We start from the raw sequence: 13,079 nt of genomic DNA on the forward strand, positions 1-13,079 counted from the left end.
TATTTGTTCAAGGACTTTTACAAAAGAGTGTTCCAGGATGAGCACGTAGACTGTAGCTTGAGGCCATGGGAGGGATTGCTATCTGAAGCAATCCTGTGAGGAGAATGTTTATGGCAAAGGAGTTTACTGAATTTAGGGCTTAGAAATAATTAAAACAGAAGTTAAAGATTTAAGGAATGTTGTAAAGTTAGCATATTTTATAGAGCTTATAGAAGTTAGGAATTTTTAGAGACACTATAGCTAGAAGCCTTTTTAAGAGATAAAGAGCTCAGGATGTTAGAGGCAAACAGGATTTAGGAAGATAAGTAGTAAACTGAGGAATGTAGCATGAGTTACAATGTAATCCCAACTATAGGACACAGAAAGGAGGTAGATAATTAGATGAAAAGGCTGATTCTGAGACAATCACTGAAGTAGGAACTCTGAAGAGCAACAATGATTTATGGAGATGATAAATCTGGGAGAGGGGGAACTGAAAATGTCAAACCTCTGGCCTAATGTTTTTATAAAAGTATAAAAGAGAATCTTAAACTTGAAATAAACAGACAGTCCAAAAGAAAACTGAAAGGCTGCCTCATCGCCAACACCGTTCATCTTTTCAGGTTGAATCCCTGGCTGCTGGAGCTGGACTCCGGCAAAAACTGTTTGCCCTTTTTTACTTTCCCCCATAACACATTATTAATATGCCATATAATTTATATGACTAGGCTCATCTCCCCCACTAAAAGTGGGATAAAGGGAATTTTCCTCTATTTCATTTCAGTGACTACAACTGGTAGCACCAGGCAGTCACCCAAATATTTTCACTTCAGTTCAGTCGCTCAGTCGTGTCCGACTCCTTGCGATCCCATGAATTGCAGCACGCCAGGCCTCCCTGTCCATCACCAACTCCCGGAGTCCACCCAAATTCATGTTCATCGAGTCGGTGATGCCATCCAGCCACCTCATCCTCTGTCATCCCCCACTTCTCCTCCTGCCCCCAATCCCTCCCAGCATCAGGGTCTTTTCCAACAAGTCAACTCTTTGGCATGAGGTGGCCAAAGTATGAGTAAATGGGAGTAATGTAAAGTGCAGTCATCTCAAACTAGGTGAGAGTAAAGCCTGAGGCAACATTTTCACTTTAATGGGATCATCACATCCTTAAAATGCCTTTGACAGCTATTCCCAAGCAGGTCTGAAAGCAAAGACAGAGGGAAACAGCATAGCTGCATTTGCATTTGGGAGTCTACTTACTCATTTTCTGATATGGGGATCTTTTCCAAGACTTTATTTCCATAATGAGGATTATAACAGTACCCAAGGTAATGGATGTTTTGAGAAATAAATGAGACAGACCACCTAAAGCACTTAGCATGGGTGCTGGATAAACCGTAGTTTTATTACCAGCAGGCCCTTAGTGTAATAGAGGAAGAAGAACGGTTCCTAAAGGCAGACATCTAGATTCTGGTCACATCAGTCACTCGTCTGTGAGGCTTGGGTCAATCATTTAATCCCTTTTAAATTTACTACCGACTACCATAAACCAGGTGGCTGAGTTAAAATAAACTTGTTCCAAAGAAAAAAATATTTCAGATGTTAATACTGACCCATCAAAGAAACCACACAGGGAAACCTAAAATTGGATTCGTGTTTACTATTATCAAGTTTACAGACATAAAAAGTAACAGATGTTTATAATAGGCATCATTACTGGGAAAACATGACGTCTCATTTCAGCTTTGATTAGAAAGCTGGTATTTAACAAATGTGAATTAATCATAAATACATAAAACACAGAATACCAAGACTGTTTTTAAAAAGAACTGTTTATTTACTGAACCTGGGGCAGATCAGATACACAACCAATTTTAAATTTACATCTTTTAACTCAATTTTGAAGTGTTTGCACACACACACGCACACAAATTGGCATGCAACAGTTGTCCTAAGATAAAACTCAGTCACCTTAAACTGTTGCAAGTATTTTCACCCAAGGTTGAAAAATTGTTTACCCTGAACATGAAAACCTATAACAAATTTAATTATACAAAACTCGTTACTTGTAGTTTTCCCCTTGCAAAGATCCAAAAAAAAATGTACAAGTAACCAATATACATCAGTCACAACATAATCCGGATCATCCCCACAATAAAACCAGATGCTCCTTGATTTTTAAACCCATTATCAGAGACCAAAAGAAAGTCGTTTCGTTCTATACAAAACAAAATTCACATGTGCCAAAAAAGACCCAAGAAAAACAAAAACCCTAGTACTGACAGTGATGTTCAGTACCCTAATTAAACAGTGGCCAAAATGCCACTGATCAAAAATAAAATAGTGGCTGCAAATCACCGCAAAGACATCCAAGAGGCTTTAACCCTTTGGCATCGGAAATCCAGATTTTTCCAATTACATTAATGCATACCTCCTACATGCCAAGAGTAGAGAAGGTGGATGCGCCAGCATGGAAAGGAAAGTCATGTCTTCACTGTTCTCATGCATAAGCAGAGTGGACCGTTTGCTACAACACCCAAGAGAACTGGCTTTAATAGACTTCTTACAAGGTTAGGCAGAAACCAAAAAATGGTTATTAGCTGCTTGTGTCAACAATTTTAAGTGGAGGTGATTGAGTTCTAAGGTTCAAAGTGAAACTTTGGAGGGGTGGGTAAAGGTTGTTGGTTTAAGTCTTATCTTTAAAGCAAAAACAAGATAGACAAAGTATAAAAGTACCAACCTGGTCACATACTCTAGTCACAGAGCTCTACCATCAAGCTGGATAGAAAATGTCAAGATTCAGATTGTTGTTTCTCAACAAAATGAATCTTTCTAATGACCTGAACTGTAGGATAAGGGATTCCAAGAAGAGAGTCCTTTTAGTAAAGTACTATCCTGAACAAACTGTATTTTATAATGAAAATAAAAGGAAAGAAAACTAAGGACTCTACACCTATATTCGGCTTATAGTGTTTGAGTTTTGGGAGGGCCTGTATAATGGAGGCAGAATTCAAATATGAATTTATGCCAATCAAATGTCAAATTTTCACTATAGCTTTCCTAAAAAAGTGTTTTCCCCCAGTATCTATTAATCACAAAGAAACAAGCTGTGAAGATATAGTTCAGAAAATAAAAACATAGAAACTAATGACATTATTATGGTAAACAGTGAATTATGAATTTGGGATTATGGGGAAAAGGCTTTTAAACAACCCTCCGGACTTCGAAGAATCTCTTCAGGTAGTAGATCTGTCCCAATGTCATGGCAACTAGAACAAGAGCTTCAAAGAAGGACCAAAGGACCACTCTGCTGTTTGTGTTGTCATTGACTGTTGAGGACAAACAAACAAAATTTAACCACCAAAACAAACAAAAGAAAAGAAAAAGCACAGACATCCAAAATTACCCCCTAGTCTTAACTTCATGTCAAAGTTAATACTTTACACAACATTCACAGTATTCAGAATACCTTTGACTTTTGTCCCCAAGCACTTAAACATACTTAAAAGCAGAGTTTTACATTTAAATGAGACCTTGAAGATTAATGGAGCAGTCAAGTCCACTCTGCTTATGCATGAGAACAGAGAAGAAATGACTTGCCCACGGTCACATTCTAGAGTTAAAACCCAATCCAACCTTCTCTCTTTCACACATACAAAGTCCTCTAATATTAGAATCCTTTTTGCTGAATCAGAAAATTTAACCTTATTCTTTCAAGATAAGTTACCCAAGAAGCACTACCTACTAAGTTAAAATGTTTCAAAGTGCCTTTTCTTTAAACATTTATTCAGTATTTATTGAGCACTCACTATGTATTTGGCATTGGTTCTAGATCGAAAGGTTTCTCAGTTTCACAGACCAATGCTGGCAGCTATTACCAGACAAACTTAAACTAGTTACAGGATTTACCCCATTTGTAAGCTACGAAATTGGTCAAAGGAATAGTATGGCTGTATTAATTTATTGCCCTCAATTTATGTGACATTCTTTCAAGTTCCTGATCAAATTCCTTAACTTTTAAAAACTACTGGGTAGTTTCTCATTTTTCTGCAAATGGCCAACACTAAAAACAATTATAATTAGCAATTAAGAGAGATGAATAAGTAACTGGCATATATTTACAGGTATATGTATCATTTATAAAAAGAGAAACTAGAATTGCAGTAACTGCTGGACTAATGATCACTCGAAAAGAAGTGAAAATCAATTAAATGACTCCAGAAAGATAAGTTATACTTACTCAAGGAAAGAAAATGACTTTTTTCCCCCAGAGTAAGAATAGACAAATGCCCAAAACTATTAACTAGAATTCCAAAAACCACCAACACTGAAATTTTAATGTTCATTCCATGGCATGAAATTTACTTCTGCTGCAAACTTTATACGGAGAAAGCAATGGCACCCCACTCCAGTACTCTTGCCTGGAAAATCCCACGGACGGAGGAGCCTGGTGGGCTGCAGTCCATGGGGTCGCTAAGAGTCGGATACGACTGAGCGACTTCACTTTCACTTTTCACTTTCATGCATTGGAGAAGGAAATGGCAACCCACTCCAGTGTTCTTGCCCGGAGAACCCCAGGGATGGGCGAGCCTGGTGGGCTGCTGTCTCTGGGGTCGCAGAGTCGGACATGACTAAAGCGACTTAGCAGCAGCAGCAGCAGCAAACTTTATAATTCATTTCTAGCATAACTTAATGACTAGCATCTTAACCGTATAAAAACAAGTATTTATCTCTCCCTTCAATAACAGAAAAATGCATCTTTAAACTTAAATAGAACACACTGAAGCATATAACAGGAAAGCAATCATCAAAGAAAATGTGTACATAAGATACTGTTCTCATGTCATTCACATACTTGTTGTTGTTGTTTAGTTACTAAGTCGTGTCTGATTCTTTTGCGCCCCCATGGACTCTAGCCCACCAGGCTCTTCTGTCTGTGAGATTTCCCAGGCAAGAATACTGGAATAGGTTGCCATTTCTTTCTCCAGATCTTCCCGATCCAGAGATTGAACCCAAGTCTTCCGCATTGGCAGGAGGACTCTTTACCACTGAGCCACCAGGGAAGCTTGGTTCACACATTAGCCTGATCTAAAAACAGTACTATTACAACACTGTAGTTTTAAAAAAAAATCTCATTATAGCCATCTCTGAGGAGTGAGTGCTATAAGAAGATATACAAAAAATAAACATTGTGGGAACTATTGGATTTATAAAATCAGACTGAATGTCTAAAATTCTATTTTGTTTGTGAAACAAATTCAGGAGTATCTCCACTCAAATTAAGGATGAGAGAAAAAGGTCGGATGCCTCCAGACACCAGAAGATGGGGGCTTCCTCTGGCTGCTGTGCTAGCTGAGCTACAAAGCAGTGAGGGTTCTGAGCCCTTCTCATCACAGAATGGGCTGGCCCCCTCCTGGGAGAAAAATAACCAACAGGTGATGGAGAGAAGGTAGGGATCCTAGAAGGTGAGAAGATTAAGAGCACAGGCCAGGAGAAGGAATGAGGTGGAAGAGGCAAGAGTGGCTGCATATAAGCCTCAGTCCATCTCATGCCCCAATCCACCCCAAAAAGGTAAGAACAGAGGCACCTGTCCAGTCCGTCACATGAACTCTTTATTCTCCCAGGCAGAGGTGAAGTCTGGGCTCTACGTCCTAAAGATGCCTTTCCATCACTGGCAAGAATGGAGGCAAGAGGGTGGGAAGAACACAAACTACATCTTGGAGAAATTCAACCTGTTCTCATCTATTTGAGTCACTCCTCCCTCCACTCCCTATCCCACCTTCAGAACAAAGACTTCGCACAAAAGCCACTTTGCATTTACAGACGAGCTCACGCCCAGTGAGGCCCATCCCCAAGGGTGACCTGAAGGACGAAGACACTGGACAGGTGTGGACTTGGGTCTAAAATACAATCATCTCGTCTGTGGATCAATATGGTACCTCTTTAATTTTAAACGCAAAAGTATCATAATTAGTGCTATGCCACGGGTTAAAACAGGCTTTGCAACCTAGGGTGGGATTCCAATTATCAATGTTTCTGAAGACAAACACACTCACAGCTTCCAGTTTGCAAACTTGGGACCCAAACTGAGCTTTACCTGGTGAATACCTCTATTCATGTTTTAATGCTTTTTATTTTAATTAAACCATACCCCAGGTTTTAGAAAAACAGCTAAGCCTCGGCATGATTATTGATCACAAAAACTTCAGATATCGGATTTAAAACCAACGTAATGTCCATTTTTTGTTTTTCTTTTCTGCTTTATGAAAACCATTAGCTTACTCCCTAGCTGACCACTCATTTTTTAAAACTCATAAAAGCTAGTGCTGAATCTAAACAGCCTTGTTTGGTTTAGAATCAATGTCCCAATAATAAATTAGTCTAACACAAAGCTCTACAAACAAATGTATATACTCAAATATCTTTGCATAGGTGCTTTTTAAAAGTCAACCCCTTAATATGTTTATGTGTCCAAAATTTCCAAATGAGGAAGACACAATCCAGCTCTTGGGTAATACAGGTCACCATTTCATGGCCCTCAGATACTGCTGCAAAGTCAAAAGCATTAACTTACTTGCTCTGTGTATTCTCTCTCGAACTTCCATGTATTCCTGTTCATGCTTCACAGCTGTCATCGCCACTGCGAGCTCATTAATCATTTCTTCTAGCTTGTTCTGGTGAGCTACAAAAGGATTTGAAAATGGATTAGAACATATTTGGAAATCTCTTTTTGAAAAATTCTTAAAACCAGGAAAAAAAACAAACACCTCCTCCAGAGAAGGCATACAAAAGCAGCTATTTTTCACAAATGACTCAGACATCATTTTGGACCACTGATGACAATTTAATCCCCCAAGAATTTTTAAAAAGTTCATTCCCAGTAGAGAAACCTCTGTCAGAGTAGGAAAAATGCTATACAACATTTACGAACTAAAGGAACATAGCCCTAAGAAATGTCTTCTAAGAAATTGTTAAGTGAAGTTCACCAGACTCACTGCCAACCATAGGGGAGATTAAAAAAAAGATGGAGGAGGGGCACAAAATACAAATTAAACAAAACCGTAATAACACCCTAGTAATAATCCTACAAATAACAATATTTAAACTAAATAAAAATCTACTCTTGAAAATCATGTAACTCTAATGTTAATTTAGGAAAAGTATCAAAGCTGCCTTTTAATCTTTATGGAGCTAAGCAGAAAAAAACATGAAGATGTTCTAGGGAAAATCTGTACCAATTCAACATTCTACTACTATAGTCAAAGCAATCATTTCACTACAGTGGGAAATTTAGCAGACACTGCAAGTGAAAATACAAGTTCTCAACTGCTCAAGGTCTAGAACCAGGCAGTCTCTTTAGCAAGGTAAACAGTTCTGAAGAAAGTGTATGTTTATAGGTAAGGCTGTATTACGGCAATGTACAAATAGGTAGGAAAAAAATATACCACAAGGGAAGACTGCCATCAGAGGAGTCTATTCACTATTGCCCAAGATCCAGCCTCATCTAGAATTCCAAACTGCCACAAATAATCCTAAATTTCTTATGAGAAGCCAAAAGCCTCTACCATTTTAAGGCAGCTGGGCTGGAATCGCAAATCATCTCTCACCAGCTTCATGTCAGAAGCCCATGCACTAGGTGGAACCTTTAGAGCAGAGTTTCTCAGGAGAAGCAGTGTGGACATTTTAGACCACATAATTTCTCTGTGGTGGGAAAGTGTCCGATACAGTGTACAACCACCAACCTATTCAGGAAAATCAAAAATGTTTCTAGATATTGCCAAGTATACCCTGGGGAGCAAAAAACATCCTGAGAACCACTGCTTTAGAGGAAAGCTTGATTTTATAGCTGTCATTCACCAACATGAACAGGCAAAAGCGAGACTGTTAAACATCATGTTAAAGGATTATTTAAGGAAAATATTCGCACTCACCAGCCAACATTTAAATAGCCAACTGTTTAGAAAGGACTATTTTCCAGAAAACGAAAAAAGTCAAAGCCCCTCGAAACTAATTTTCCTTGACAATTAGCCAAGTCCTGAACTGCAAATGGCCTTGAAAAGCAAGCACAGAAATTTCTGAGTAGTATGATTCTTTAAATTCTATAGATTTCAAAACCTAAAAAGAGTTCACCTTACTTATGTAAATACTCTATGAAGTGCTATCTAGGGCAAATTATATCACATTAATACTATGAAATAAACTACTAATTTCCAAAAGTCCTGAAATATACTATGGCCCCCCGGCCCACCCCACCCCAGTCCCCGGCCAAAAAATCCTTATGTGCAGGCTCCTGGTAAACGATTTATCCAGAAGAATCAACTTAGGGCTCACTGCTGATAAGCCGAGCAAGAAAAATTAATCCACCTGCAACATACGTCTGAGAAAGCTTTTGTCACCTTATCTAGGGTAGACGTGGCTCCTAGAACTGCATTTCACGTCTAACCAAGTTTCACATGACCTACCTCTGTCTCATGTAACAAAATAAAAACCACCAAAAAATAATCACTCTAAAACTCTAAATTAGTTGTAGGGTTTTTTTAAACTAGGAGAAAAAACACTGTCATGCTAACAGACTGAGGTTAGAAAGGAAAGCAGAAATTAAGACAGTAGGCAACAAAAATATGCATAAAGACTGTCAGAAAATAATCCACATACCATCCCAGGTATCTCCACCACCTGAAGAAGAGTGTAAGATATAAACACACACATACAAAAACAAGAAGTTTAGCTAAAGTAGTCATTTATACAAATGAGCAACTAAAGATGCATATACTAGCGTAGGCAAATTAACAGAACAACCACCTAGGATATGTGTAACCTGCCTGCTGCCAGAAATGGCAACTGGAAAGAACTAAACATAAACATGAACCTCCAATCATTTCTTTTTGTTAATTAGAAGATCTGGATAAATGAAAAGTATATTTCACAAAAGGTTTTTGGTTGTAATGACAGTCAGTAAACCTAAAATAAGTCATCAAAAATAAATACTACATTCAGGTGGAGAAAATGTACAGGATTAATATTAACTCTGAGAAAGGGATATAAATCTTCAGAATGTTCATCTCACCTTCTGTTTCCATGTCTTGTCCTTTGGGGGCTTCCCCGATATCAATGGTGAACATCACTATTTTTGGAGTCATGGTAGACATCCTATTGCTAAAACAAAACTTATATGTTCCATCCATGTGAGCAGCAAATGTGTATTTCCCACTGGACTCCCGGTCTCCTTTATAAATTCCTTTATTATCAGGTCCTGTAATCTGGAGGCAGAAGAGAAATTCATGAGATACTCAAAAGATTCAAAATAATAAATGAGGAGGGAATAAATTGGGAGATTGGGATTGATGCAGATATACTACTGATACTGTGTATAAAACAGATAACCTAATGAGAACCTATTGTACAAGGAACTCTACTCAATACTCTGTGGTGACCTAAAAGGGAAAAAAATCCAAAAAAAGGGATACCTGTATACCTATAGCTGATTCACTTTGCTTTACAGGAGAAACTAATACAACATTGTAAAGCAACTATACTTCATTAAATAATAATTTTAAAAATAAAATTGTTAAGTGATGTCTACTGACAACCAAACATTCGCTAGGAAAAAGGAACCTCAACGTCCATCCACTTCAGTTAGTGACAGTGATCTCTTTGGGCTACAGTTCTCCCATTTAAGAAACAAGGCTCCCTGAATACCTTTCAACTCTGACTACATTTGTCTTAATTTTCCAACTTAATAAAGCAATCAGAAACAGAAACCACACCATACACTTGTCTTCAAGTGGCCCAATACCGCCAACAGACAAATATGTAGCTATTAATATCAAAACAACAAAAAAGAAATCTCTTTTAAAACTAAGAACTTTGAGTAAGCCTACACATCGAGGTTTTTCCTGACTGATTACTGCTTACTGGTAAAGGAATCTGCTTTATCTTATATGCCTGAAGACTTAAGGAAAAAGATTAGCCTGGAAATTCAGAGACCCATGTTCTCATCCCAGTGTGCTCGAAATCAGTCGTTAGACCTTGCTCAAGCAGTTCCTCTTATGAAGCCCGTGCCACCTGCAGACTGAAAGACCTGATCTCTTAAGAGCTTAGCTAATTTTAACAGTTATTACCTCCATTATCCCCTTATTTCTGAACTTCACTTGTTTTGTGTAACTCTGCTGACGTTAACTGTTAGATGGAAAAACCCATAGAGACAATTAACCATGCTAACCGGTAGGTTTAAATATTCATTCCACCTGGTTTCCTTAAAAAAGTTAGAAGCGAGTAATTTTTTTTGGCTTAAAGAAAATGATATAGGACAAAATTTAGGGACTGCTGGTTTCTTAAAACGATTTTCCGTTTTCTCCACAGATACTTTCACTGCAATCACTTCTAAAACGCATAACCCAACTCCACTCTCTTAATCAGAGATGACTAAACGAGGTATCCGAAGGCCTGCGTAAGAATGGGTTAACTCGGGTCGTTTCTACGAAAAATAAAGGCAAACACAACACGAACGTCTACCTAGCATTCCTCAACAGCTTCCGATTTACTTTTTCAGAAGTTTCCATGCCACGTCCCAACTTTAATTCGCGCTAGGAAGGGAAGCAGCTGCTGCCCGGATCGAGACCTGCCATCAGCTAAACAAGACTGTGTAGCGCCTCCTGGGCCCGGAGATGACACGCGGCGCCTGGTAGACAAAGCTCGGCGAGAGGTTCCAAGGGGAACCAGCCGTTCAAGCTGAGAATCCAAAGCAGCCAAGCAACGGTTCCATCTCCCGAGCGGAGCTCGGAAACCGGGCGGGTGCGAGGGAAAGGGACGTTAGGGGGTCGCCGGGTGGCGGCCCGGGCCCCTCCCAGGACTCGGATAGCGGCCTCCGGGTCCCGCTCTCCACGCTGGCCCCGCGCGGGCCCCGGGCGCCGCCAACCCCCGAGCGGCCGCGGGCCCCCGCCTCGGGCAGCGCGCCCGCACCTCCACGTCGATGTCCAGGAAGCCGCCCTCGGCCACCTCAAAGATGAGGCCCATCTTGGTGCCCGAGGTGACCCGCTCGAAGAAGCACTCCTCTGCATGCGCGTCAATGCTGACGAAGTAGCCCGAGGCCGTGGCCAGGAGGGCGGCCAGGAGCACCAGCAGCTCAGCAAGCGTCACCATGGTGGGGCTGGGGCCGAAGCCAGGACCGGGACTGCGGCCTCCAGAGCCGCCGTCGTCGCTGCCGCCACCGCTGCCTTCTCAGCCGCCGCCGCCTCAGCTCCGCCCCTTCCGGCTGCGCCACCCGAGGGGGCTGATGCGGGCGCCGCGGATTGGCGGGAGCCCGTAGCTGCCACGTAACGGACGCACGGCGGCCGCCGAGGGACAAGACTACTCCGCGCGTCTCGAGCCTGGACGGTGGCTCAGAAGGACCAGAAACCATCGTCTCCGTCACTACTTCCATTCACGTACTGCCTAAATTTCCGTGGGCCATGCTGCTGCTGCTGCTACTAAGTCGCTTCAGTCGTGTCCGACTCTGTGCGACCCCATAGACCGCAGCCCACTAGGCTCCTCTGTCCCTGGGATTCTCCAGGCAAGAATACTGGAGTGAGTTGCCATTTCCTTCTCCAATAGAAAGCGATAATATCAAGAAACCTCCTCTGCCTCATGCGAGACACTCTTAGGATTATCCATAAAGACAGCGGAAGATTTGGAGGTAGCAATAGGAATATAAGGAGGAGATGGGGCTGAAGCCAAAGGGTTTGAACTTTTATGTTCAGAAAAAACCGGGGAAAAGACGGGGGTGCGTATAGATTGGGAAGGGGAACGAGGGAAACTTCTGCGATATTGGAAATATTATATCATATCGTCACTAAATGATGGATACACGAGTGTTTACATATGCTTTTTTTAAAAGCTCAAGCTATATACTTGAGTAGTGCTCCATATTTTTTGCTTTACTGTATGTCTATAATACAACCACATACACACACAAAAATTTTACCTTGGCTGCTGCTGCTGCTAAGTCGCTTCAGTCGTGTCCGACTCTGTGCGACCCCATAGACGGCAGCCCACTAGGCTCTGCAGTTCCTGGGATTCTCCAGGCAAGAACACCAGAGCGGGTTGCCATTTCCTTCTCCAATGCATGAAAGTGAAAAGTGAAAGTGAAGTCGCTCAGTCGTGTCCGACTCTTAGCGACCCCATGGACTGCAGCCTACCAGGCTCCTCCGTCCATGGGATTCTCCAGGCAAGAGTACTGGAGTGGGGTGCCATTGCCTTCTCCACATCCTCCTAAATTAGAAGTCTCTCACCTCCCCAAAAGTCTTGCTGACACCCTGCAGCCCCTTAAATATTGCCAGCTACTAAGACAATTTTCCCCCCACCCTTTGCCTCCTGAGGTACTCCTACACATCCCTCAAAACCCAACTCAAATGTCAGCTCTAGACTTCCTCCTGCACAATACTAGCCCCTTCCTCTGTGCTTAGAGTTACAGTCAATCACCAGTCTGTCACTCCCGAGGCACTAGTCTTGGCATACCTGTGCTTGTGTGCTGTGCTCTCAGGCCCTACCATAAAGAAAGTGAAGTCGCTCAGCTGTGACTGACTCTTTGCGATCCCATGGACTGTAGTCTACCAGGCTTCTCTGTCCATGGGATTTTTGTCCATGGGATTTTCCAGGCAAGAGTACTGGAGTGGGGTGCCATTTACTTCGCCAGGGGTTCTTCCTGACCCAGCGATCGAACCCAGGTCTCCTGCATTGCAGGCAGACGCTTTACCCTCTGAGCCACCAGGGAAGCCCCACCAAAAAACCTCACCCATGACATGGTAGTTGACATAGCAAGTTCACTGAACTGGCCTGAGCGTGAGGAGATCTGGGTTGTTACTCCAGCTTTGCACATAGCTGTGTGACCTTATTTATGTTCCATCACCTCTCTGAACCTTAACTTCCCTGTCTGTAAAAAATATGACATCACACTCTTTGCTCATCTGGTAAAGTCATCAATGAAAATCAGATGATGCTATGCGCTGTGCATGTTTGGGGAATTATTTCTTCAAAGACTAACAGGCAATAGGGGGCAGTAGTGGCCCAATATCCAGTTTCCTGGGCAGGTGTCAAGAAATAGGTACAATTAGGGTGATAATGGAAGT

At 41.5% G+C, this 13,079-nt stretch overlaps 1 protein-coding gene across 2 annotated transcripts; it reads right to left on the reverse strand.

The window, feature by feature from the left end:
• Window positions 1–1,787: 1,787 nt before the first annotated feature.
• Window positions 1,788–11,240, reverse strand: TMED2 (transmembrane p24 trafficking protein 2). Of its 2 annotated transcripts, XM_061384609.1 has the most exons (5): window positions 10,936–11,224; window positions 9,041–9,233; window positions 8,629–8,649; window positions 6,548–6,655; window positions 1,788–3,302 (listed from the first exon to the last, which is right to left on the reverse strand). In XM_061384609.1, the coding sequence occupies exons 1-5, from the start codon at window positions 11,113–11,115 to the stop codon at window positions 3,178–3,180; spliced, it is 627 nt and encodes a 208-aa protein (XP_061240593.1). In that variant the 5' UTR covers window positions 11,116–11,224; the 3' UTR covers window positions 1,788–3,177. The 2 variants fall into 2 exon arrangements, with proteins under 2 accessions (XP_061240593.1, XP_061240594.1); XM_061384610.1 differs by lacking the exon at window positions 8,629–8,649 and having other exon boundaries at window positions 10,936–11,240.
• Window positions 11,241–13,079: the final 1,839 nt, after the last annotated feature.

This window comes from Bos javanicus, chromosome 17 (genome assembly GCF_032452875.1).
Source record: "Bos javanicus breed banteng chromosome 17, ARS-OSU_banteng_1.0, whole genome shotgun sequence".
Classification (NCBI taxonomy): domain Eukaryota; kingdom Metazoa; phylum Chordata; class Mammalia; order Artiodactyla; family Bovidae; genus Bos; species Bos javanicus.

Bases quoted from the DNA above. Each gene is read 5' to 3' on its own strand.
- TMED2 (XM_061384609.1), bottom strand. From the start codon at position 11,115: ATGGTGACGCTTGCTGAGCTGCTGGTGCTCCTGGCCGCCCTCCTGGCC. The intron at 9,234-10,935 runs GTGCGGGCGCGC...TTCTGCCTCCAG, and splicing joins TCCTGGACATCGACGTGGAG to ATTACAGGACCTGATAATAA. The intron at 6,656-8,628 runs GTATGTGGATTA...ATCCTTTTGTAG, and splicing joins TGGTGGAGATACCTGGGATG to CTCACCAGAACAAGCTAGAA.